A 27,403-nucleotide genomic window follows, 5' to 3' on the forward strand; every position below is an offset into this window, starting at 1 on the left:
TATATGAAACATTTCATGCCAGCCCTGAAAACCATAGTTTTAGACTATTCTTGCATTGTGCAAACAGTAACTGACTGTTTTGGCATTGCCATAAGCCAGCAGAATCCGCCATCAGGTTGGTACATCAGGCCACTTGGTAAGGACAAGGATCTGGTTGTCATAAAACCCTTACTGGTGAATTTTGAGAGTTTCTCATATTAAAAGGCCCATATACATGAGTGTTTGGGCCAAGCATGAGTGACTCTTTAAAATAGCCAAATTGCAGGCGTATATTACTGGGTATATTACAAAGTATCGTGAGGGCACCTCATTTGAATAGATGCTACACAGGAATGTGAAATACAAGCCAAATTTTGTGCTGCTAGCAATTATTCTATTCAAAAGAAATAAGGAAAGTTTGCTCAAATGCTATTGCTTTAAAAACTAAGGGGGTCATTTTCAAAAGCAATCACACGCGTAAAATCCCTTTTTCGCGTGTGATCGCTAAATGGGGGCGGACTCGGCCCCGGAAGAGGAGGAAATGGGGGCGGCACCGGGGCCGACTCTGCAGATACATTGCTGGCGGCGAAAGGTAAGGACCCTTATCGCCGCCAGTTTTGCGCCGAATAACTACACCTTTTATGGTGTAGTTATTCTGTGCGAAAGCCGGCAGCCAGTGCACCGCAGTGGTGCGATGGCTGCTGGCTTTCGCAGGCCTGCCCCCTGCTTCGCCCTCCATTACTGCCGGATTTTCTAAGGTCTGTGACCTTAGAAAATCCAGGCCTAAGTTTGCCTTTGCACTTGATCTTTAGGACTTATTTTGCTTGGTGTCATAAAACCCTGTCAGACATTTCTCATTCCTCCTTTCCCTAGCAGCCTGGCTGCATAATGGTGATGTCCTGTAGATCAAAAAGCAGGGAAGATTCCCTTTGAGTTCTCCCAAAACTCTTCTGTATTCCTACTAACCAATGTTGCTGCTAGAATGGTTCCCCATCATACTTTACATAGTAATGACAGCAAATAAAGACCAAATGGTTCATCCAGTCTGACCAGCAAGCTGCTTGTGGCTGTAACTACTGCTCCATGCAGGGTAACCTCCATGCATCCCTTTCTTCTTCCCTGCTGGAACTGTGAGTGCTCCCTCTTCCTCACTCCCAATCCCAGCTGACTCAAGAAAAAGGAGCCACGTCCGGGAATCAAACCCGAGCATCCTATTTGACCATCCCAAACCATTTTTGAACCATACTGTTTAGCAATTTAAAATAGGTAACATTGTGCTCAAACAAGAGGCCTCGGCCGCGAGATGTGGTCCTTGCTCACTTTAGGTGCTTCCTTTCTGATCTGATCGACTGATACTGTCTACCAGTTTTGATTTTATGAGCACTCGTGTGTTTTACTGACTAACAGACTCTGACTTATAGTTCAGATTCCTCCTTATTGTCAGTTGTGTGAGAGCTCTGTAGTAAAGAGCTATTCAGTAATGTGCATATACTTGAAGGTGTATTGTAGATTTAATATTTTCTCTTACTGTTTTTCCCATAGGCAGTTACTCTTTATCCATCAGAGATCATGACCCACAGCAGGGTGAAGTTATAAAGCACTACAAAATTAGATGTCTAGACAATGGCGGCTATTATATCTCTCCAAGAATTACTTTTACTTGCATCAGCGATATGATAAAACATTATCAAAGTAAGTTACATTTTTTTATATTTTATAAGCTGCACGTTTTTGGTTTAAGCGCAACCTATATATTTGCTCAAGGGAAGACTTGTTTAAAAAAAAAAATTCCCATTGACATACCTTCAGTAGCATCTACTATATATCTGGATATTTCCCCCTGATTTTGCCCCATTTTACTATTTTTGGTTTATTTTGATCTGTTAAATCATGCTTAAGTCCATTTCTGGCAGAACTTATTTTCTCTCCTAGTTAAGGCTCTGTTAGAAATGAATTCCCTTTAATATCACTCTCAGATGTTTGATAAGTTTTGTACAAAACACAATAACCCACATTTTCAAAGCCCGGCGCGCACAGAAACCGGAGGATACACCCGTGGCCTGAACATGCAAAATCATTGAGCTGCTCCCCCTTTTTTTTTTTTTTTTACTGGTTTTATGGATGAGCAGAAATATATGTTTAATGTTTTGGGTGGTCTTTCTACTTTCCCTTTTCTACTATTATAGTTCCAGGTCCGCATTTGCCAGGGCATACCACTTGTCATTAGGAGCTATAGTCCATCTATAATATGAAAATAGCATAAGCAATTTAAAAATTTCATTAGGAGGATAATTTTTTTAAATGAGGCTTGGCCATGGTCAAAAATGCACACCTTATATAAAAACAATGAGAAAATATAGAAACTGAAATTATAAAATCAGATTTACAATATCTTTTTACAAAGTACTGTCACTGCTTCCATGCTAGTAGGATGCCTAATGAGTAACTGCAAGAAAACCATTGACTGAAGTTGCCCCAAACCAGATTGTTGTGATATTGCTTGGCAAGAAAACTTGACAGATTCTAGATGTTTGGGATTTAATGGTAGGAGTCATTCCTTTGTTGCTTGATGAGGTTTACAGTCTAGGGATCTCTTTTTTGGACTGGGACTTCTACTTTGGGATCTCCTGTGACTCATGTAGACAGAAGTATCTTCTACTACTCAGAGAACCAAGATGGATGCCACACGGTGAACACGTAGGCAACATGGCTCCGTGGTGATTTCTTGAAATCTTTCCTTGTGCCTTGAACAGCCTTTTCTTCATAGCTACAATGCTGCATACAGAAAGAAAGGCAAGGATTCGAGATAATCTTACCTCTACTCAAAGTATTTCTCTAAGACAACCGCAGATTGAGAATGCCTTCGAGGGCATGCACCTGAATACGGAGGGTGGAGCTGTGAGCATCTATGGCGGAGAGCAGCCCCTAGCAGGAGAGGGGAGAGAACAACAAATTCCAGTGCCGATGGTACAACAAGCCCTAAGGACTTCTGATTTCCTAAGAAAAAACGGCAAACAGCCGTCTGCTTCGGAAGGCCCGATACATCTGGGGACTAAGGGTAAGAATGAGGAGGCTCGGCATCTGGAACCCGACATGGCAGGCCTTTTGGAGGAGGGAGGTAAGGAGACTGAGATACACGTTATTGTGAATGCACCATTGGAAAAGCCTGAAAAAATAACTCTGGAAGAGATTTGGAAGGCACTAACAAATATGAATAGAGCTATAAATGATCTAACAAATGTTGTAAAACAAAATATTGATAAAGCTCAGAGAATGGAGAATAAGATTCAACTGATGGAAACAACTGTGAAAAAGGTTGAGGCAGAAATAAATAATGTTAAAGAAGTGCAGTGTAACTTAATAAAATCTGAGAATTTAGTGCTGAGAAGAATGAACTTTATTGAAAATGAAATAAGAAGAAATAACTTAAGACTTTTGAACTTTCCTAAGACTATATGGACGGCACCAAAGGATCTCCTTAAAAGTTACCTAATTAATGTCTTAGGATTTTCAGAAACATCTATTCCACTGATTTCTAAAATATTCTACCTGCCTGTTAAAAGTGAAGAAAAGAAACCACCAGATGAAGATTCTATTTCCTCTGATAATCTAACTGAAATATTGGAAAAATCCTTTGAGACCAAGATAGAGTCCAGAGCAACGCTGCTGGTGACCTTCATACAATTATCAGATAGAGATATACCGTATTAGGATTATCATTTCGTAATCAGAGTACGTTGTTTTATGGACAACAAATAAGAATATTTCTGGACATTACAAAGAAAATGCAAGAGAAAAGAAAAGCCTTTCTGATGTTGAAGAGTGAAGTAATCTCACATGGAGCCAACTTTTATCTAAGATTCCTGTGTAGATGTATTCTGGTATACCAAAATGATAGATAGATTTTTTCAGAGCCTGAGCAATTTTTGGTATAAGACTCGCACTCCTAAGTAACTCCAAGCTGTCAGGTCGATACAGTAACGTGAGTTAAAGATTCCCCGTCTGTAACGTGCTGGGAGCGCACAATACAGACGAGTAAGGCGATCCAGCGATACAGTCTCCAGTTTCACGCGTCCTTAGCGCTTCGTAAAATAGACACACAACCCTTTCCGCACGCAGCATGTATATGATGTGTAAATGAACGAATTAGCTGTATAATGAAGGAATTAGCTATTCCCCTCCGATACTGTAACGGGCGCTGATATTATCTCCTTAGTAACCCGCTGTTTTGCCGCGGCCTTAACGTGTTAGTTTACCGCCTCCCCCTAGTAGGTGTTAGGACTGTGAGTCTAGTAACAAATCCATCGACACCACTTAAGATACTCAAAAACAATAAAACACAAAAAAAAAAGCGATACAGAGATGATCGAGAAAATGTAATGCTGTGGAACACATAAAACCTGTCAGAAAAAAAAATAAAAATTTTTAAATACCTGTCGGAGGGCCGCGTGGGTCCAGGCGGCCGGCGGCGGGAGCCGGGGGGCGGGTGGTCGCGTGTTAAATCTAGGCCGTGGGCGGGTGGGCGCCTGTTCCAGGCGGCGGGGGCGGGTGGACGCGCGTTAGTTTCAGACGGCCGGCGGGCGGCGGCGGGAGCCGGGGGGCGGGTGGTCGCGTGTTAAATCTAGGCCGGGTCGCACAGACACGCATTCATCCAGGCGGAGGAGCCGGCGGCGAAAGCCGCCAGCTCCTCCGCCTGGATGAATGAATGCGCGCCTGTGCGACCCCTGCGATTCGGCGCTCAAGGCGTGACGTCACGACGCCCGACGTCATGGCATGTGACTGCCTTGAGCACCGAATCGCAGGGGTCGCACAGGCACGCATTCATTCATCCAGGCGGAGGAATGCGCGTCTGTGCGACCCGGCCTAGATTTAACACGCGACCACCCGCCCCCTGGCTCCCGCCGCCGGCCGTCTGAAACTAACACGCGTCCACCCGCCCCTGCCGCCTCCTGGAACAGGCGCCCACCCGCCCGCGGCCTAGAATTAACATGCGACCACCCGCCCCCCGGATCCCGCCGCCCGCCGGCCGCCTGGACCCACGCGGCCCTCCGACAGGTATTTTAAAAACTTTGTTTTTTACACTTCCTGGTGCCTGTCATTTCAAATGTCATTTGAAATGACAGGTACCAGCGCACCCAGGTTACTGTATAGGCGCTGTATTAAGCGCCTATACAGTAAAATGGATTGCGCGGGCATAACCCTTCCCTAACGCTTCACAGCCGCGGCATGCATTTGCATGCGATTAGAGGAGAGTATCAGGTGCTAGGTCAAGAGAACTGTGCGTGCAGGGAGGAAGGGTGCGCCTGACACTGCCGCACTGTTTCTACCGCGGCCTTACAGTATCGAGCCGTGTGTTGGTAAAAAGTAATAGGTACATGGAACTGTGTTGTAACTAAATGTTAAGATAATTTGTATTTCCTTGAATCTGCTCTGATATTTGGTTCTCCCACTATTCTTATAATATATGGTAAGTAGGGATATTTCTTATATGTTGTAATGATAAGAAAGAGTGTTATTTCTATCTTTTTCTGAAAACATTGTTTTCAATGTATATTTTGATTAAATTTCAATGGCAAGCTAAATTATGTAACACCATTAGTAAAAGCCCATCCAAGGATGGGGAAATACTGGGAAGTGTAAGAAATACATAATTGAGTTGTGTGAAACTGCACCTTATCCCCTTCCAAAGTCCTCTCTCTCCCTCTTTCACTTCATACCCCAAATCCCTTCCCTCACCCTGGTTCCCCTTCCTCCTCTCTCCCCCCCCATCACCACTCACTCACCCTGGTTCCCCCACAAACTGCTCACTCACTCTGGTTCACTACTCCCCAACAAACTCCTCATTCAATTTGGTTTGCTCCCTCCTACCACCCCACAAAGCCCTCACTTAGCTCAGTTCACTGCCTCCCTGACCCCCCCCTCCCCCTCTATCCCCGGTCAGTTCATTCTCTTCCCCCCACCTCACAATTCCCGATTCACTTTCTCCCTGCCCCCAGTCCCAGAGTCCCTCACCAGCTCCTATCGGTCAAACAAAAGCAGGAGAAGGACAGTGGCCTGGCAGTGACTCCGGCACATCCTCTCTCCTCCCTTGCCGGGGCCCAGACATCATGCTTTGAACCATGTGATTCAAAGTGCACCATTCAGGGAAGAGGGAGAAAGTGCTGGAGGCACTGCAAGGCTGCTGTCCTCCTCCTCCTGTTTGGCTGATAGGAGCTGGGGGTTGAGGGGTCTGGTGGAGGGGGGAGGGTGGATTGCACTGTCCACTGCCACCAATATATCTCTCTCTCTTCTGGGGCAGGTGGGCAGGAGAGGGTAAATGTGTCATCCACTGCCACCAATGTTCTCTTCCAGGATGGACTCAAGTTCCATACAGAGAGAGAGAAGGGCTGGAGAGTACAGGGAGAGAGGGAGGGATTGGAGCTCAATTTGCATACCAGCAATGCAGTCGCAGGGCAATTTTCCTCTCTATTATAGTTAGAAGAATTCTTAGGGTACCAGGCAGCCATGTTGAATGTATAGCCAATAAATGAATACAATACTTCTGGTCATAAAAGAACCAGTAATAATGTAAAAAAAGAAGAAAAATAGAGCAGGCTTTTACTACATTTATTTTTGAAAAATAATCTGATTGAGAATTATACAAATATTAATGTGCATTTGCCCTACTGCAATTAGTACAATCTATGAACCATCAGTAGAATTCAGGATAATTCAGGTGAGCATAGTGAAGGGTAGGTTGTTGGCGGTCATGGCTGCCTAGGACTCTTGATCCACAGCTAACTGCTACAGCCAGGCATGATTTTTAACATTTCAGTGGCATGTCTTGACTGTGCTTGCTTCTAACTCTGGCATAGGAACAGCTGTAAAGGCATTCCTTTGTAACCTTCAAGCCAGACTTCTGCAGCATATTCAATATTGTAGTGGAAATCACTCCCATAGGAGAGATTTGTCTCTGTATGCAAATCTATCTCATGCATATTCATTAGGGATATCCTGAAAACCTGACATGATGGCAGCCCTCAAGGGCTGGGAGTGAATATTACTGCTAAGCTGGTTTGCTTAAACTTTTTTTCTTCTAGTGTAGAAAGTTGTCGTCCCTTGCAGCTTATCACTTTAATAATGAGGGAACTACACTGGAAACAACATTAATCATATGGGTTCTCATAGTTATCATACAAAATAGTATATACACCATTCCTGTGATTTGCTGGATCTGTATTTATACATCTGTTCTCTGCTGGTTGTCTTGGCAACAAAATTTAAATCTTCATTTGTCAGGTCCTTATCAGATATTAAAGGAATATGTTACCACAGCAGACTCACTCCTCCTATTTTTTTTTATTTTTAATTTTTTGCTATTTACATAATAGTATGGCATTAATTAGCTCATAATACCAAAGCATAGTTAATATAAAAGAAATAATATAAATGAGCATCGCTACATACGTTCAAATGTGGACATTTACAGCAAGTTCCATGAGTGTAGAATTGTGATAAATTTGAGTGATAGTTTGGGTTCATCCCCTACAGGAGGGTAATTTGCCCAAATCTACAAATGGGGCCACCTTGTAGGTCCAGAGGCGCTAGGGAGAGGCAGCAAGAGCTGGAGGAAGAATGGTAGTTAACCTTCCGTTTCTCGATTTGTATTTTTGTACTGCTCTACTTCATTTTCTGACTCCAGTAAAGTATCCTATACTGTTTTGAGGCAATACTCAGTGTGGTCTTTTACTGATAGACGCTGAATATGATCCCTTTGGGTCCGCCTCCCCCTCCTTCCCCACTAGAGAATCCTGTTCTAGAATTAGGATTGCAGCATTTAAAGTTACCCCATGCCTTCTGCAGAGAGTGTCCTGTGAAAGGTGTTATCAGAATAGTGTGTGGTGAAGCATTCAGTCCCTACTTCATTACCTATTTCAGCATAGTGACTGTTCCAAAGAATGTTATTCCAGCGCAGTGCATGCAACAGAAGACAAATTCTCTCATAAGAACGATGCTGCTGTCTTGACCTGTTGAAGTCAACATTGCCTTTGAAATAAAATCAAATGAACCCCTTTAATGCTAGCCATAGTTTTGCTGTAAATGCAAAAGTGTACTGTTGGCATTCACTATCCAGCACATTTTTAATCCTGCTGCTTTCAGCTGAAAATAATTTACCTAATATACAGTGTCCAGAGCAGTGGCGTTTCTATTCAAATGCAGTTGTATGCATTGAAATATGATGCATTTATGTTTTTTGTTTTCCTCTTTTGTGGAACATTAGAGCAGGCAGATGGTCTGTGCAGAAAGCTTGAAAAACCATGTGTGAGCCCCAAACCACAAAAACCCTGGGATAAGGATGCATGGGAGATTCAAAGAGAATCCATAAAGCTAGTGAAGAAGCTTGGAGCTGGGCAGTTTGGTGAAGTTTGGATGGGTAAGTTGGTAAAAATAAGGGTGGAATCCCTTTACTACAAACCTTACACTCTGAAGAAAACACTTTGTTACTCTTTTCTTTTTTTTTTTTTGGTCTTCTACTTCCTATATTGCAATTGTCTGCCATCTTAACAACTCAGAATCTTTGTAAATCTGGGCCTAGATGCACAATACAGAGAGAAGTCTTACTTAACTCGGATTTCTCTCTGTATCGTGCATGCTGGCCCAGCTTTACAGAATGATTAGTATTCTTAAACTGTACAAGCACTGCCACTGGCAGTTTTGCCTCAAAGCAGGGGGAAGGGGATGGTGTGAGCCTGCAGTAGCACCAGAAGTCTCCTGCTGGTTAAGATTAGGGATGTGAATCGTTTTTTGACGATTTAAAATATCGTCCGATATATTTTAAATCGTCAAAAAATCGTTAGGGCCACGATACAATACCAATTCCCCCGATTTATCGTTAAAAAATCGTAAATCGGGGGAAGGGGAGGGCAGGAAAACTGGCACACTAAAACCCCCTAAAACCCACCCCCGACCCTTTAAATTAAATCCCCCACCCTCCCGAACCCCCCCCCCCCAATGCTTTAAATTACCTGGGGATCCGGCGGTGGTCCAGAACGGAGGCGGTCCGGAACGGCCCCCTCAATAGAATCGTGTTGTCTTCAGCCGATGCCATTTTTCAAAATGGCCACCGCAAAATGGCGGCGGCCATAGACAAAAACGATTCGACGAAGGAGGTCGTTCCGGACCCCCGCTGGACTTTTGGCAAGTCTTGTGGGGGTCAGGAGGCCCCCCCAAGCTGGCCAAAAGTTTCCTGGGAGTCCAGCGGGGTTCCGGGAGCGATTTCTTGCCGCGAATCGTTTTCGTACGGAAAATGGCGCCGGCAGGAGATCGACTGCAGGAGGTCGTTCAGCGGGGGTTCCGGACCGCCGCTGAACGACCTCCTGCACGCGATCTCCTGCCGGCGCCATTTTCCGTACGAAAACGATTCGCGGCAAGAAATCACTCCTGGAACCCCGCTGGACTCCCAGGAAACTTTTGGCCAGCTTGGGGGGCCTCCTGACCCCCACAAGACTTGCCAAAAGTCCAGCGGGGGTCCGGAATGACCTCCTCCGTCGAATCGTTTTTGTCTATGGCCGCCGCCATTTTGCGGCGGCCATTTTGAAAAATGGCGCCGGCTGAAGACAACACGATTCTATTGAGGGGACCGTTCCGGACCGCCGCCGTTCTGGACCACCGCCAGATCCCCAGGTAATTTAAAGCATTTGGGGGGGGGGTCGGGAGGGTGGGGGATTTAATTTAAAGGGTCGGGGTGGGTTTTAGGGGGGTTTAGTGTGCCGGCTCACGATTTTAACGATTTTTCACGATAGTTTACACACCCAAACGGCAACAATACGATTCCCTCCCCCTCCCAGCCGAAATCGATCGTTAAGACGATCGAGGACACGATTCACATCTCTAGTTAAGATAGTACTGCATTATTTTTATGCTTGCTATTAATATGTATTGGAAACCTAAAGACACATTGGTTACTACTGAAAGCAGTTGCAAGCAAGAAGTGAGCCTCACAGTGATTCATGCTTTCAAAGTGGTAAAACAGCACATTTTAGCAGCTAAGATATTGCAGAAGGACAGCAAAAAATAGCAATAAGGCGCACACATTTTAAATGCAGTACTATTATCTCTGATGAAATTTTTCCGATATGATGATGCTTAAGATAAAGTAAGATTGCTCTGTGCCCTTTTGACATCCAGTACATCTTCCCAAAACTAGAAGATTAGCATCCTAATTCCCATTACAGCAAGGAGTTCTGCCATATGTAATCCAAATTCCACCGCCCCTAAGGGGCTCGGAGTGTTTTAAGCACCTGAGCTGTATTGTAGTCAAGTCTCTGCATTGCAGAGACTGTGCTAATGTTTAATAAAGGTGCTTTCATTGGGTAGTGCTTCTGGTCACACTGTTAATGATAGTTAACGAAGATGCAAAGGATTTGCTCGCCCGGGTAGATGATGAATAAGTGGTTTTTGGTTTAATTCCGCAACGGACATTTTTTTTTAATGCTGATACTTTCTATGAGCTATTGCATACAGTGATTTTGTCGGTTTACATTGGGTGTTGTGGGATGGCTTGTTTTTAATTTTGATTGTAATTCACTTTTGAACAGGGTTTCTCTTTTGGAAAAGCAAAATATATAAGCTTTTAATTAAATTAATTGGGGCAGCAGCAAGTAGGCATCAAATGCAAGTCATGATTGAAACATTTTATTTCTGAATGGTGAATTTTCTTCATACAGTATATCCTCACCTGCTGAAAACAAAACTATTTCCAGAGAGTTATCAACTTTCCAAATAACAAAAATACATTTAAGTGAAAAAAAAAAATCACAGGAAAGAAGAATGGAGGTTTCCTTCTGCTTAAAGGTGTTTCCTCTTGTTTGTGATGTTCTTGACACGGAATTGGGTGAAATACTTTCCTGTGAGGATTGCTGGGGTGGGCCGTTACTGTGCTGTGAGGCAGTGCCGCAGGTTTCCTCTCTCTGCCTCTGTTTGTTCTGCATAAGCACAAAAAGAGAGTACTTTGCATGCAGGAGATCCCTGCAGATGGATTGGCAAAGCTGCACAGCTCTTTTGAATAAGTGAGACGAGGAGCAGTTTGGCAGTTTCAGTTTGTACAGAAGGAGGAGAATAATTTGCCTGGTATCATAGAAAACCTAGATCTGCGGTGGGTGGGTATGTGTGTGTGTGGTGTTCTTCTTTTTTTAATGCAAAGTGGCAGCTGGCTTCACAGCATTTACGATCAAGCATCATTGCCCAAACACATAAGACTTTCCATCTTCCCTCGAGACTAACTGTATTGTGAGTCATTGGCCTTCAACCTGCCCTCAGATTTCCTCTGAGCACTGGCAGAAAGCACCGTCCTCCTGGGAGACATCTTGGAAGCATGAGTAGTTCAGCTGGCAGCGGAAATGAACAAGTGGAAAAATATAGTGGGAAAATGGGTGGATTGGAGAGCCAAAAGGAAAGTAATCCACAAACTCACGCACTCTTCATTTATTTATTTACTTATTTAAAGATTTATAGCCCGCAGGTATCCAAGGTTCAAAATGGGGATCAAAATCAAAACATACACAAAAGTTAAAACAATAAATAACATAAATATAAAATAATACAACACCAGAATAAAAGGCGATACATAGAAACAATAAAAATAGATTTGCCATTTAAGTAGCCTCTATGGAGTAAAGTAGAAGAGACTAGACAGGCCATCCAGCTAATGGAATCTCATGGGAAGACTAGTTAGAAAGATATGTTTTTAGAACTTTATTAAAGGACTGATTGTCAACCAAGAGTTGTGTGTCAGAGAGACTGTTTCAAAAAATGAGTCCAGCGATAGAGAAGATTTGTGCTCGTGTTTCAGAAAATCTATCAAGACGAGAGGAAGGAACATCTAATAGAGCATGCAGTACCGACTTTTAAAGCTTCACAGTATGGCATTTACCCAAGGCAAAGAATTTAAACTTAAGTCTGTGTATTAATATCACATCCTTGTTGCCAGTACAGTGGAAAATTAAATACGAGAATGTAACAACCAAGGCTACTTTGCTTTTTCTTCTTTATACTGCTATTCAGGTACATAGAGTGGCCCAGAGCAATCTGCTGATAGCGCACTTATTGAAAGCTTGGAAGGAGGTCTGCAAACATTTAAAAATCCCGGAAAGGTGTTGTCACCTGTATCCTTGCTTAATTGTAATCCGAGCTTCTCCATCCACACCTTTTATAGTGATATGAAAGATTGGTGGGATGTGGAACTCGGATCTCTAGGGCAGTTGTGGGATGATGAGGGGTGGGTGTCCTTTGGACAGTTGGTGCAAAATTATGCTATCTTGAGAGTGCTATATGATAGGCTTAAGGGGATTATCCATTCTTTGGAAACCATAGGGTGGGTCAGGAGATTGCCCTCTGCATTTGAAAAAGCCCTAATGAATGAAGATCTATCCCAAAAAGTAGTTATTAGAGTGTGATCCATGACCCAGAGGGATGCACCTCCTTCTGTGATCAAAAAATGGAATGCTGATTTGTGTCTAAAACTGGACAGGGCAGCCTGGAGTGCAATTTGGAAGAAGGCTTCAAAGCTTTCTAAGGGGCTGTGGTCAGGTAGGCTCCTATGTTCATAGGCAGGAGTCATGTATATACACACAAGGTTTTTGGAGGAAAGAAGGGGAAGATGTTGTTTACTAGGGTATTTGGGAGGACAAAACCTCAACAAGTGGCAACAAAAGTTATGTGACAAAAGGTGCATGCTGCTCGCTTTATCATTGCTTCATTTTGGAAGTCAGTTCCTCTGTTCACTCACTGGCGCAAACAGCTCCGAAATTGCAGTAATTGAAGTGTACATATTCCTTGCGACACACATCTTCACATTATGACAGAATATGGGGCCCTTACTGGGAGTCTCTACTACCCTACAGTCTTCATTTTGGGCAAGCCAAATGAGAATTTCCCAGCAGATGGAAAATGTCTGGCAATGGGGCATGTGGGAGACGGATTTGAGCTCTGGCTTCCCGGCTTCTCAGCCCGCTGCTGTAGCTAGCCACTAGATATTCCTCCACTCCAAACAGGAGTCTATTGGAGGCTTATTTATTGTAGAGAAATGGCTACGATTTAAAAGCAGCTTTAGAAAGATGAGTTTTTAAACTGGATTTGAATGCATCCAGAGAAGGGAGCATGACGCACTGACCCAGGGCATAGCAAGGTAAAAAGCATGGAGTTGGGGAATTGGTGGTGGAAGAGTAAGGCACAGATAAGAGCAACTTGCCCGATGAACGCACTTTACGAGGAAAGGTGTAGGGAGAGAGAAAAGAAGATAGGACACGAGGAGCTGCACAATGAATGTATTTATAGCAAGCAAAACGTGTTTCTGGCTGGTAAATGGAGTCTATTCACCAGTGGGCCTGGACATTTCTGTACAGTGTCCTTTTTTTTTTTAACACTGGGTTATTGGTTCAACTTCTTCTGAATGTATTTGTTTTATTATACACATTATCTGGGCCATCATGAAGATGATTTTAAAAAAACTAGCGCTTGAGCCCACATCAGAAGTATTTATAGTACAATATTGGTTGTCATGCTACAAATGAATAGAAAGATCGGGGATCCAGTTTCCCCATCCTCCTCTGGTAACCGGCTGAGAATTATATGCTCTGAATTAAAGAAGCAGTGTTACTTATTTCGCTCAAAATGTCAGAAGCCTATTTCTTGGCTCTTTTTCTGTCTAGAATTCCTATTTATTCCTATTGTATCCAAAACTTTTTATTTTTCATATTTAGATGTTTTGGAATAAGAATTTAAAACTTTTATAAAAGAAATAATTCCACCCCCAAAATCCTTTTTAGAAGGATTTTTGCTCATAGTGCAAATCTATCTAGGTGATACTAGCACAGAGGATTTCATAGAGAAGCTTGTGTTGACCTTAGTTGGTCACCAATTCTTGCCGCTGGCCATTTTTGACAGTTTTTCATTTAATGTATTCATCTCTCCCTCACTGCCAACTTCACGCTCTCCCCAACCCAGTTCTATTGCTTTCACACATACTACATCCAAGCCCTTTGCTTCCAATGCCTTCAACCCCACCCCCATTCAGATTCTTTTTCTTGATGCACTTCACCCCTGAAACTTTCTCAAGCATTCTTCCCTCTCCCAGGGAATCTTTCCTACCTGCATGCACTTCCCACCCACCCCTCCACCCCCACCAGCAAGCGTAGAGCAGAACCACATTCTTCTCCTAGCAGCAGAGAAGTGTAGTCTCCTTCTCAGCCAACTGGGGTGGAAATGTGCATCGGGATTTGCACTGCCTCCTCTCTCTTACTTTCTCTTTCTGTTCTTGAGACCTTGCCGACCATTCTGTCTAGCCCTCTACCACTAGCTTCCTGCCCAACTGCTACCACATCTGTCATTGACATTTCCTATTTCTTTTCAAACAAATGCACATCCCTGAAAGACAGGTTATATGCCCCATGGGCTTAGAATGAATTTCCCTGCTGAGAATGATTCCTACACGCTACTTGTGAAATAAGGGAACTGTTTTATCTTTCACTCTGACTTATTTGGTATCATACAAAAGTAGATCCAGTTGCTCAAATCACTATAGATCAATGTGGACTTCGGAATTATTTTTAATCATCTGAAGTCCACATTGATGTAAAGCAATTTGAATGACTTGATCTAAATCGACTTGAGCTACTTTTCTATGATACCAATGAAGTCAGTGTGAAAGATAGTCACTTGCTTCATTGGGTTTTGGATTTATGTTTGAGTGGTTTCCAACCATCCATAATTCGGCAAAGATACAAAACATTAAAACATCAAGTTAAAATCATTAAGACACAAGCACTAAAAGGTGAAAATAAAAATAAAACAGACTAAAATCACAATAAGCTCCTTGCATTCCTTTTTTTTCCATCTCAAATCCTGCATGACACTGTAACATAAGAAATGTATGATAAACATACCTAGCCATCAATAAAATCTTCCTAAAAGCCTTAAAACTAATTATTCAAAAGATTGTTGGAAAAAGAAACCCTTCACCAATTTCCTGAATTTTAAATAGGAGGTTTATTTCTTTAATGGGCGTGGCAACAAATTTCAAAGCTCCTTGTATATAGGGTTCCCAACTGGCTCCAGTTTTTCAGGACAGGTTGACTTATTCTGATTTCCCTATTGCATTCCCTAAGAAAAGCAAGACTGTAAGTACCTGCATGTAGGGGAGTAAAATTAGGACTGGATCAACCTGTCCTGAAAATCTAGAGCACTGGTTCTCAACCCTGTCCTGGGGACCCCCACAGCCAGTCGGGTTTTCAGGATATCCACAATGAATATGTATGAGAGAAAATTTGCATTCACTGCCTCCATAACATGCAAATTTTCTCTCATGCATATTCATTGTGGATATCCTGAAAACCCGACTGGCTGGGGGGGTCCCCAGGACAGGGTTGAGAACCACTGATCTAGAGCCAGTTGGCAACCCTACTAGTACATAGAACAGCTGTTCACAGGATTTGTCTAATCTGATAGATCAAGGCACTGGAAACTACTCTTGCAGCAGAGTTTTGGACACACTGTAATGCTCTGTTGGAGGATTGAGGAAGATCAATATGTTACAGTAGTCTAGCAAAGATAGTACCAGAAAATGCACCACAGTTCTCAGATCATTTACGTTTAAATAGGAGTGAAGCCTTAGTAATATGTGTAGCTTATAGTAGGCACCATGCACAATCTGACTAATCTGAGGCTTAAGAGACAAAGAAGAATCACTAGTAGCTCCAAGATTACATGCCTGGGTGACAATAGGAATTGATGCACTTTCCACTGTAAGAGAACTAGGAATATCTGAAGAAGGGTAACATGCTAGGTTAATTATTTCTTTCTTGCCCATATTTAAAGAGAGCCTATTCTTAGTGAGCCGGTCTTTGTGTGATTAAACATTTAGAGATTCTATCTAGGGCTTCCACATAACAAAAAATTGGATATTGTCTGCATAGAGTCAATTCCCAACATTGAGTCTGGCCAGAACCTTGCAAATGGATGAGATATAGATATTGAACAAAGATTAACAAGGCAGACTCCTGGGGAACACCATAAGGAAGACCAAAGGACAACAAAGGCATATGATTATTGTTCTAGTAAAATGATAAATTCAAAGTGTTAACACTTCTGGACAAGCTCCTCGCATTGACTTGGAGGTGGCAGTCTAGAAAGTCCCTGGGAGTCTAAGTTGCCAAGTGTTCAGGTAACAGCCTTACATCATGGTTAGACATGGGAGAGGAGGGCTGCTGTGTGAGAACTAAAATGGGGATCTTGAAATGGGGATTCAAGATGGTGTCTGAGCATTCACAATGTGGTAAGCTCCATCAGACTTATAAATGTCCTCATTTATAGTATCCTTTTTCTTGGTGTTATGGGACACTGGTCTTTACCCTGCGGCCATGCCAGGGCCCCCCTTAGTCAGGCCCGATGGATGCCCATGTTTGTGGCCTCTCTTCGCTGGTGACCCAGCTGTTGGAGAGTTCAAGAGGGGAAGAAGTGCTCCTAAGCATCCTTAAACCCGGCAAATGGAATTACTCCCCCAGACCCTGCAGTTGTGCGAACCTTCTCAATGCGACATGAAGAGTGACACCGGAGAGGCTCCTCAGTGATGACACCGGAGAGGCTCCTCAGAAAGCAGGCGAAGCCAGGGAGAGTAGCCCTACAGTATCAGGAGGCTTGCACAATAATGCCAGTCTAGGTGAAAGGCATGCTGGAGTCTCTGAGTTTGGAGCTATCTCTGTAGTTTCTTCAATTTTCCATCCACTGACTCTTAATCATCGCTGGCTATGAGTGGGTTCCACTTGGTAAAGCCAGCTTCTTTCACTCTTAAATCTATATGGGACACAAACGAAGATGTGAGTAATTCAATAACAATACAGTTGACTTCTTTTGGGGCAGAATCAGCGGATTTTGATAACAGGATCCAATATCTTGAGAATACTGTTTCTACTATAGGACCGTGTGATTCAACTATTGCCTGTGATTTCGAACAAGTCAAACTGGTGCAGCAGTCAATTTTAAAGGAAAACTCCATTTTTGTAAAAACTGAAAATATGGAGAACACACAGGAATCTTCAATTCATAAATTTTCCCAAAGTGCATCTTATTTTCCCCAGACATGTGTTTAAAAGATATATGCTTGAGGTGTTACAAATTCCTGAACTATCCATTTCTCCTATATCTAAAATAATCTCTTCCTCCTTTTAAAAGAAGAAATGAAGGAATGGAGCAGAGCCACGGGAGTTATTCCCAACTATAAACAGAGCATCAAATTTAGATGTATCTGCTCTGCTTGAAAGGTCGTATACTGAGTTTGCCTCTTCGGCTGTTCTAATTGAGACATTTACATTAGAACCTGATTGAGACTGGCTATTGAAGCTTTATTTTAGGCACCATTTGGAACCAATATAGCTTAAAGTTAAAGCATTTCCAGATGTAGCTAAACAAACTCAGAAAAAGCGGAAACAATTTCATCTTATGTGGCCAAGGGTAAATTTCCATGAACATGTTATGTGACATACAGAGATGCTTCCTACAATTTTCTAGATCCTAGTCACTTGACCGAGTTTCTTAGTGATAAATTAGTTTCAGCTCCTTCTTAGTCATTCCAGTTGTATAAGGAAGTTCTAATTTGAATATGTAAGGTCACTGTTACTGCTATTTATTATCCTTATAGTTTTGGGTTTTTTTATTCCTTAGGTTGTGGTATTGTTTCCCCTATTATTTGAGGACTATAGTATGTTGACAGATTTGATTTTAAATTCCTTATATGTTATGTTTGTATATTTTCAATTCAACTTTGGATTTCTGTATCAAGATAATAGGCTTGTATAAATATAATTAAAATTGGTAAATAAAATATTTTTTGAAAAAGGGGATCTTGAATGCTTAGCTACCCAGGGAGGATGGAGTACAATGGAAGATGATGACAAAAACTGTCTTGGATAAGGACGTACATCCTACATGTGGCCTTGCTGTATGGCTGGCAGAGGAATATATCTTTGGCAGTATGGACAGGATATACCGTATGGGCCAGTTGGTCTTTTTCTGCTGTCATCTACTACATTAGATGTTACTATATGTACCATGCAGTGCACTGGAGCCTGAACACCTTATTTCTGGAAACAAAACACACATTTATTTATTCATTCCAACTTGTATTCCGCTATATCAATTATTCAAAGCAGATAACATTTTTCATACATAACATGACAACACTGTTATGCTGAAAAAACTGAAAAACAAAATTGCAGACCTATTAGTAATTTGTAAACTCTCATTAAAATTGTCTATAGTACCTGAAGACTGGAAGGTTGCTAATGTAATGCAAATTTTTAGAAAGGGATCAAATGAGTCTGTCTGTGCCAGGCAAAATAGAAACTATCATAAAGAATAAAATTGTTGAACATACAGACAGGCATAGTTTAATGGGACAAAGCCAACATGGATTTAGCCAATGAAAGTCTTGGTGCACCAATCTGCTATGTTTCTTTATATACAGTAAACAAAGAATCCAAAGTAGAATAAGTTAAACAATTAATAAATGAATTCCACTTTACTTGCTGTAAAATGTAGAGAAAACACAAACTTCACTAGATTAGGATTTCCTGAGAACAAATGACCATCATAAATATATTCAAGGACTGCATTATTAGTTTTGAATGACTAATGTCACAATGAGCATTAATGTCTAATCATCAGTCATTCGAAGGAAATGGCTCATCTCAAGAGAATATCACTTCTCATAGTAATTTTAAAGTACAAACAATTGAATGGTTCAGGTCCTACCTAAACAATAGATTCTTTCAGGTACAGATAAAAAACACTATTTCAGACAAAATCCAGCTAAAAACTGGAGTCCCCCAGGGATCAGCACTTTCGGCGACTCTATTTAACATTTACATGCTGCCCCTATGCCACCTCTTAGCCGGTCTAGGTATCATACATTACATATATGCGGACGACATCCAGCTAATTTTACCAGTAGACGAAACAATTGAAAAAACGTTGAACCTAGCAATGTTATACCTAGGCATAATTAAACAACTGCTGTGCCAAATGGAACTAGTAATTAACATTGAAAAAACAGAATTCATACACCTTGAACGAAAAACAACTGAATTAATCCAGAATCCCATCAAACTCAGAAACAATCAGATAGTGGAACTAACCGAAAAAACTCGAAACCTAGGAGTAATAATTGACAATGAAATCAACCTCAAACACATATCATTGAAAGTCAGAGAGGGGTACATGAAACTAATGGTCCTTAGAAGGCTAAAACCACTACTAACCCAAGCGCACTTTCGAACCGTTCTCCAAGCACTTATTTTCGCTAGCACAGACTATTGTAACACACTCTTCCTTGGATTACCACATTCAACACTAAGACCACTCCAAATCTTACAGAACTCTGCAGCCAGAATCCTAACTGGAAAAAGCAGAAGGGACCACATCACTCAAACTCTTGCCGAATTACACTGGCTGCCAATCGAACAAAGAGTACAATTTAAAACACTTTGCACAATCTACAAGTTAATTAATGAAGAAAATACTGATTGGTTAAACACTGCATTAAGACTACATGTTCCCCAAAGAAATCTCAGATCAGCAAATAAAGCCTTACTAACCATACCCTCTGTAAAGACAGCTAAACTGACACAAGTAAGGGGGAGAGCACTGTCATTAGCCGGCCCTATATTATGGAACTCAATGCCACCCGAAATAAGACTAATGAGGGATCAAAAACTCCTTCAAAAAAGCTTAAAAACATGGCTTTTCAAAAAGGCCTTTCAAAGTGAGAATGGGAAATAGGTAGTACTAAGAAACAAGAAAAGGACTTATACGCACAAGCAAAAGTCACCTGAGAACATATGTGTGTTTTTATTTTTATTTTATCACACTTAAGTATTAAGTTAAAGAATTACAGTATACCGCATCTATGGTTAGCCCATAAAGGGAATTTTAATACACTTTACATATAGCTTATAATATTGAATCATGTATCTGAACAACTGCGGCACCCCCTAGTTAAAGTACAATCCATCTCGAATTTATGTGCCTATTTGTAAACCATTGTGATGGTATATCACTAAACGACGGTATAGAAAAATTTTTAAATGAATAAACAAACAGGTGAAAATATCCTTGTAACTTTTTATTTTTAAAGATATGCAAATAAACCTTCATAAATACTGATCTGAAGCAGGAGCTAAATACCACTAATCTGGAGTGACAGTACAAGTCCATAAATAGATGGAAGCCATGTGAATGGTGGTTGAATTCCAATGGGAAAGTCCTGAATGCTAAGCTTTAATGTTGAGAAAAACATTGTCCGATGATACAGCATTTTGAGTCATATACTGTCTCTTCAGGAAGTAGGCTGTGATCCGGGAGTTTCCTCAGAAGTGAATATTTAGTTAATTGGAGGGATGTGCAAAGCCCAAATCTTTTGATTCAGGCTTCGTTTTCGGCCCGCTGCGGGAAATATGAGATTTCCCGCGGTTCGGGCCTTTGAAATTCGGGGGAACCCGAATTTCAGGTTAGCGCGCACTAACCTGAAAATTAATTTTTCCTGAAATTTCAGGGAAAATCCGTTCAGGTTCCGGGGTTCCCGAACCAGGACGAATTAGGCAATTTTGTTGAAATTGCCTAATTCATCCTGAACGATAGCACATCCCACATTTCCAAAAGTAAAATATATATATGAGAAATTGCATTCGTTATAAGATGGAAGGTCATATAACTAAAGAAAATGCAAATTAAGGACTGAACCTAAGGAAACGGGTAACGTTGAACAATAAAATAGTAACATTGAGCAATAAAAAATATTTAACACCACATTCGTAATGCTTCACTTACTTGTTTGTACATGTTGGAAAAACTAACCAGCAAGGTGAGCAAGATGCTCTGATGACTCATTAATGCGTACTGAACAGTCAGCTATTCAGAATGCTGATAAAGCAGCCATTTTAAATGTCAAAACCACAGGAAAAGGAAGAGGAAGTCAAGAAAAAAAATGCAAACAATGACCACATTGCTAGGGAGACTGACCCAAGGAATGCTAGTCAATGTCATTTAATCCTGCGGGTGAAACTGAACCCTAAGAAAATATCCCAAATTGTTCTCTTCTATTCAAAATGGAAAGCAGATTGCCCCCTTGCACACGGGTTCATGCACTTGTTCCAGAATTGTCCATTGCAGTTCAGAAAACTGATGATTTTGCAACAAAAAATGAGGAGCAATAGGAGTGTGAATTTCTTTATTGTAAGATGACTCCAGTGTTCAATCAAACGTGTTCTGATCCTTCTAGATATGTGCCCTACATAAATATATGTACAGATACACCGGATAAGGTAGATGACTGCACATGAGTTGCAATCAGTGTGTTGCCGATGCTGTACAATTCTTCCCAAGGAGGGATGATTCCATGATGGTCCCTGTTGAGTAATTGCACACACATTGCATGACCCACAACAATAATGACTGGGGGGGGGGGGGGATTATTTTGTGAATGCATGCTAGGGAGTGCTGCATGAACCACCTGGTCTCTAATGTTGGTTCCCTGAGTGAATGAAAAAAGGGGGGCAGTCTCTAAAAACTGAATGAGGACTTACAACATGCCAGTAGCATTTTATCAACCTGATAATCTCATGAGCATTATTGGAATAACATAAGAGACATACCATGTTGTTGGTCAAAAGCTTGACTTTAAAATGAAGCTGATCTCTGTCAGAAAATCTTTCTCTCAAGAATGCATGATGTATGGATTTCCTGGGATATCCTCATCATAAAAACCTGTGAGTGAAATCTGCTGACTGATAGTTGAAGTCATCTAGATTTTTTTTATGATGTAAATAAACATGGATTAATCTGAGCCAGTTGATATATTGTATCTCAATTTCTAGGAAACATTTGACAAAGTCCCTCATGAGAGACTTCTTAAGAAATTAAAAAATTGTGATAGGGGGCAATAGCCTATTGTGGATTGGGAACTGGTTAAAAGACAAAAAATAGACAGCAGGGCCAAATGGTAAATTTTCTCAATGGAGAAAGATGAATAGTGGAGTGCCCCAGTGATCTGTTCTGGGACCACTGCTTTTTAATATATTTAAAAATGAGCTGGAAATGGGAACAAGTGAGGTGATCACATTTGCTGATGATGCAAAATTATTCAAAGTTGTTAAATAACAAGAGGTGCGTTTAGGGAAGAGTAACCCAAATTATAGCTATACAATGCAAGGTTCCACATTAGGAGTCTCCATTCGGGAAAAAAGATCTAGATGTCACCATTAATAATACATTGAAATCTTCTGCTCCATTTGCAGAAGCAACCAAGAAAACACATAGAATGCAAGTAAATTATCACTCCATGGTACAACTTCATCTTGAGTACTGTGTGCAGTTCTGGCACCACATCTCAATAAAGATATAGCAGAATTAGAAAAAGTACAGAGAAGGGCAACCAAAATGATAAAGGGGATGGAGCGATTCCCCTATGAGGAAAGATTAGAGGTTAGGTCTCTTCAGCTTGGAGAAGAGAAGGCTGAGGGAAAATATGATAGAGGTCTATAAAATAATAAATGGAGGTGGAACAGAAAACACAAATTGGTTGTTTACTTTTTTGAAGAGTGCGAAGACTAGGGGACATGCAATGAAGTTACTAGGTGATACATTTAAAACTAATACAAGAATTTTACTCAATGCAAAATTAAGCTCTGGAATTTGTTGCCAGAGGATGTGGTGAAAGCTATTAGTGTAGCTACATTTAAAAAAGGTTTGGACAAGTTCCTAGAATAAAAGTCTATAAACCATTATTAAGGTTGAGTTGCAGAAATCCACTGTCAATTCTTGGGATAAGCAGCTTGGAATCTATCTACCCCTTGGGATCCTGCCAGGCACGTGTGACTAGGCTTGGCCACTGTTGGAAACAGGATACTGGGCTTACTGGGTTAGACCCTTGGTCTAACCCAGTATGGCAAGTCTTATGTTCTTGTGTTTCTTGCGTTGGCTTTTATTCTCATATCTGTTTCCTCTTAAGTCCTCATACTGAACTCCACTTTTCTTCTAGTATCATGTTTTGCATTTATGATGAAAGCCTTTTTCACATTTCATCCGCAAGCTTGCTTCTGCTTTTCAAGTCTTACTGTTGGGTGAAGCACATCTGGTGAAGTGAGTCAGCCAAGCTAGGGTCTTCCTGTTCATTTTTCAGTGTTTATGAAATATGCAAATTGCAACACAGAGAGGTTGCAGTCATAGAGTTACAGCAAATCTGAAACAAGTTAACAGGTTACATGGTAGCACTGTAGGAAATGTCTGTCTTAATGACTGTTTATCTTTTTTGGTGTGCCATAAAAAAGAAATAGTTTACCAGGCATGCAGTTGGTGCTGAGAGCCATCACCTCAGTTGACAGTACCAAGGGGCACAGAGCTGTGAACCTGGAGAGCTCAGGTCAAGCCCCTTGTTCACCACACACTGACCAGTAATAAGCAAATCACATAACCCTCGCCTGCTGAAATGAAGACTTGAAGTTCTTGTGGGCCTGGACTCTTAGCTTGTTTCAAGATAGACAAACAGTGTGACAAGGCAGTGACCAGCACTAGAGAGATGCTAGGGTGCATAAGGAGGGGGCATAGCTAGTAGGGATGTGTATTTGTTTAATTCATTTCTTTTTTTTAGTGCACACATTTTTTTTAGCACACTAATTTTCATAGACCACACCATTTCGATTCAGTGTGCACCAAATAAAAACTAAAATTTTAACAAAAAAGAAAAAACACATGAAACAAATTTTAAAGTGAAATGAACCAAAAACGTAAACAATTTTTTTTGACTGCAAATCCCTAATAGCTGGTAGGAAAGAGTGGGTGATTTATGCCATTGTACAGGTCGTTAATTTTAGAGTTATGGGGGCACCATGCTACCAGTAGGAGGAGGGCATGTGGTAGATAAATTATATGGGCCTGCTGAGAGAAGGGGAGAGGATCTCAAGGAGAGACAGAGGAGGAAGCCACTGCCTGGTCAGGGAAGAGAGGAAAGAATGAGGATGCTGAGCACTGTGGACAGGTAAGGGGTTGGCTAAGGAGGGCACTGATGGTGAGGGAGGGGGGGAGTTGTGTTGGTTTTGCCAGGCCCCAGTTGTTCTAGTTGGGGGGTGGGTGGGGAGGAGAGTACTGGAAAGTATTCTGTTGGGGCTTTTGAATCATCAGTGCTCTGGCTTTCAGCCTCACAGTTGCATAGGTAGAAAGAAGAGCACAGTTTAATTCAAACATTCTCCTAATTGTCTTAACTGCTGTCTCTACATGCTTAGTCAGGGAAAAGAAAAAAAAAAGCCACCTTCAATAATTTATTTACAAACATGCCACTTTTCCCCAAAAGTAAGCCCTAAAATCTTTCCTTATCAAGAAAACGTTCCCCAAGCTAAATGACAATGGACTACCCCCAACGTGTGCCCCCTCGGAGGGTTCTCCTCCCCTCACCTCCGGTCCCACTCACAAATGAACTTGCTCCCTAGGTGCTTATTTGTTTTCTCCCACTTCTCCCTAAGATTTTTCCCTCCTTTCATTTGTCTGTACCCCCACTCTGAATGTACTGAGTTTCAATGGGCGCACCCAATTTTGTCTAATTTTCTAGCTGAGGGGCAATAGATTGCAGGCGGCATTGTGCAGGAGAATTACTTCCCAGCAGTGTCTCCAAAAACACAGCCATGAGCTTTCTAAAATGGTAGCTGGTCAAACCAGATGGAGAAAGACTTCACTGAAGCCCTGGAGCAAAGATAAGGCTCAACAGCACTTCAGTTTCTCACCTTTGGTGGCAAACCCAAACTGTTTTAGTGAGGGCTTGTCTGGCCCTAAGAATGTCAAAGGTGGCTGGTTTATCTGCGCCAATAAAAAGTTTTATCTGAACATTTTGTGACATTAGAAGAAATAAAAATGAGTTAATTCTTTTTTCCATCTTAATTCTCTTATTTTTTTGTAGCTCATCTATCTCTTGGTTGCAACTGCTCTTACGTATTAACTACATTGTTTCTGCTTTCTCTTTTATTAAGCTTATCTCATCAGCTCCTCTAACTTTCATAAGTTTTCTGACCCATCTAACAGTTCTGGACCTGAACAGATTTATATGGACTGTTTGGCGACTGGGGGTGGATTCAGTCATTTTTGAGTCAGGACATGTCTAGTAGTTTTGAATGAAATTGCTTTGCTTAAACCTTACACATTATAAAATTTCCGTCAGTGAGAAAGTTTACGAAAAAAAAGTATCTCCCTGACTCAAAGCTATCAGGTGTCTTTTTATCTGCAAAAGTTTTGATTTTAGATTTGATTATTTGCCTTTCCAAACCCAAGCTCAACCTGGCTTCTCTCACCCTTTGCCTGCTGCTCTAACCACGAGGCTGTTGCTCCACTCCAAAATGTTCCTGACACAGTATGGTAAAATTGTCGATCTGAAAAATGCTTATACTGGATTACTCAGCCTTTTTATTTCTGACACTTTCACTAGACGTGTTGCCAGTCCATCTTCTTTTAACAATGCTATTGTACTCACCATATACCATTTTACTTTACTTGGATTTATGAAAAAAAATATGTGCATCAGAGCAGTTTGCATGATTATAGTTCTGTTTAATGTACTTCTGTTTTTCCTAGTATGCTTGGCCATATGACATTTAGATTGCACTATGACTCAATGTAATATTTCATTTTTTCTCTTACATTGTTTTCATATTAAAATGATATTCCTTTTAATTTCCTAATCTGAAATGTTTCTGACTCCTAGCTGACCGATTTTTACTTTTCATGCAATTGGGTATTCAATAAAACTATCCCTAACACTATATTTTTCTTTCCTTTTCTATTTCTTTTTAGCTTTGAAAACCAACAACTATGCTGCAATCCCGTCACGTTACTTGTATAGTTAGGAACCTCATTCATTGTTGATTTTTGCAATGATTTGATGGCATTTAACTAGTCATAAATGTTAGTCCATTGAAATCCTCAGCTCAAAGAGTGGAGGTGGTTGAAATAGCAAATAGAATGTTAGAAATATCCAAAAAAGACACAATACAAATCGGTCATAGTGTGACCGATTTGTATTGTGTGCAGTTCTGGTGACTCCATCTTAAAAAAAGACATAGCTACAGGGGACAATGACAAAAATGAGAGAGGATGGAATGGCTCACCTGTGATGAGAGGCTGCACAGATTAGAGCTCTTTAGCTTGGAAAAGAGGGGACATGAGAGAAATTTATCAATCATGAGTGCGGTGGAGCAACTAAATAAGACTATTTAATCTTTCCAAATAATAATAAACTAAGGGGACAGCCTATGAAGTAACAAATAGTAAAAAGATTTTTTCAGTTGGCACACAATCTAGCTATGGAATCTGTTGCCAGAGAACGTGATGAAGGCAAAGGGATCAGTGGGTGTTTGAGAGAGGCTTCGACAAGTTTCTGGAAGAAACGTCCATAGAATATTATTATTCAGGTAGACTAAAAGCTATTGCTGTCCCTGAGCGTAAGTAGGAGGAATTAGATGTACTTTATGGGACCTACCAGGTACTTGCGATCCAAGACTGGATGTGGGGCTCAATTGACCTTGCTATGACCCAGCATGGTATTTCTTACCTTTTTACTGGTCTAACATAAGAATGTATCACCTACAGTTTGTTTCACACAGCCTAAACTTATTCAACTTGTTGATAGAAATTAATGGTTTTTATAAGCTTTGAGGTTAATTTTTCAAAAACAGAATCTCTTAACCTTTGATAGATTTGCTTCAGACCAAATTTCCTTGTAAGTGGGCTTCATCTTTTAAATATTAAATTATTCTAATATCCAAGCCCTGGGACACACGTAAGTCCAGGGGCTTCGCTAGGGGGCATGTCGGGAGGCGGTACAACGTTTGGAGCATGCCAGGCGGCGTGTCGGGGGGGGGGGGTGTGGTGCCAGCCCGACGGCGTTCCGGGGGCACGGCTGAGGCCTCCAGAACAGCCCCCGGGTCGGGTGATGGCGCGCCAGTAGCCCGCTGGCGCGCGCAAGTTACACCTGCCTCTGGCAGGCGTAACTTTGTCGACAAAGGTAGGGGGGATGGGTTAGGTAGGGGAAGGGAGGGGAAGGTGGGAGGAGGCCGAAGGAAAGCTCCCTCCGAGGCCGCTCCGATTTTGGAGCGGCCTCGGAGGGAACGGGCAGCGTGCGCAGGGCTCGGCGCGCGCAAGTTGCACAAATGTGCACCCCCTTGTGTGCACTGACCCCGGATTTGATAAGATACTTGCGGCTACGTGTGTATCTTATAAAATCCGGCATACTTTTGTTTGCGCTGGTGAGCGAACAAAAGTATGCGCGGGCGCACTTTTAGAAAATCTACCCCAAAGGGTGTAAATGTATGAATGAAGGGAGGAGAAAAAAGCCTTATTTTAGAATAAGAGACCTGGT

The 27,403-nt window shown here is 41.6% G+C and overlaps 1 protein-coding gene across 15 annotated transcripts in view; it reads left to right on the forward strand.

Moving 5' to 3' along the window:
- The window catches only part of LYN (LYN proto-oncogene, Src family tyrosine kinase), a 213,302-nt gene that overhangs the window by 133,474 nt on the left and 52,425 nt on the right, over positions 1–27,403 (forward strand). For all 15 annotated transcript variants that reach the window (XM_029591297.1, XM_029591300.1, XM_029591294.1 and 12 more), the window contains 2 exons: positions 1,522–1,671; positions 8,240–8,392. In XM_029591297.1, the coding sequence (XP_029447157.1) occupies positions 1,522–1,671; positions 8,240–8,392 (303 nt within the window). The remainder of the gene's footprint in view (positions 1–1,521; positions 1,672–8,239; positions 8,393–27,403) is intronic.

The sequence above is a fragment of the Rhinatrema bivittatum genome, chromosome 2 (assembly GCF_901001135.1).
Source record: "Rhinatrema bivittatum chromosome 2, aRhiBiv1.1, whole genome shotgun sequence".
Lineage (NCBI taxonomy): Eukaryota > Metazoa > Chordata > Amphibia > Gymnophiona > Rhinatrematidae > Rhinatrema > Rhinatrema bivittatum.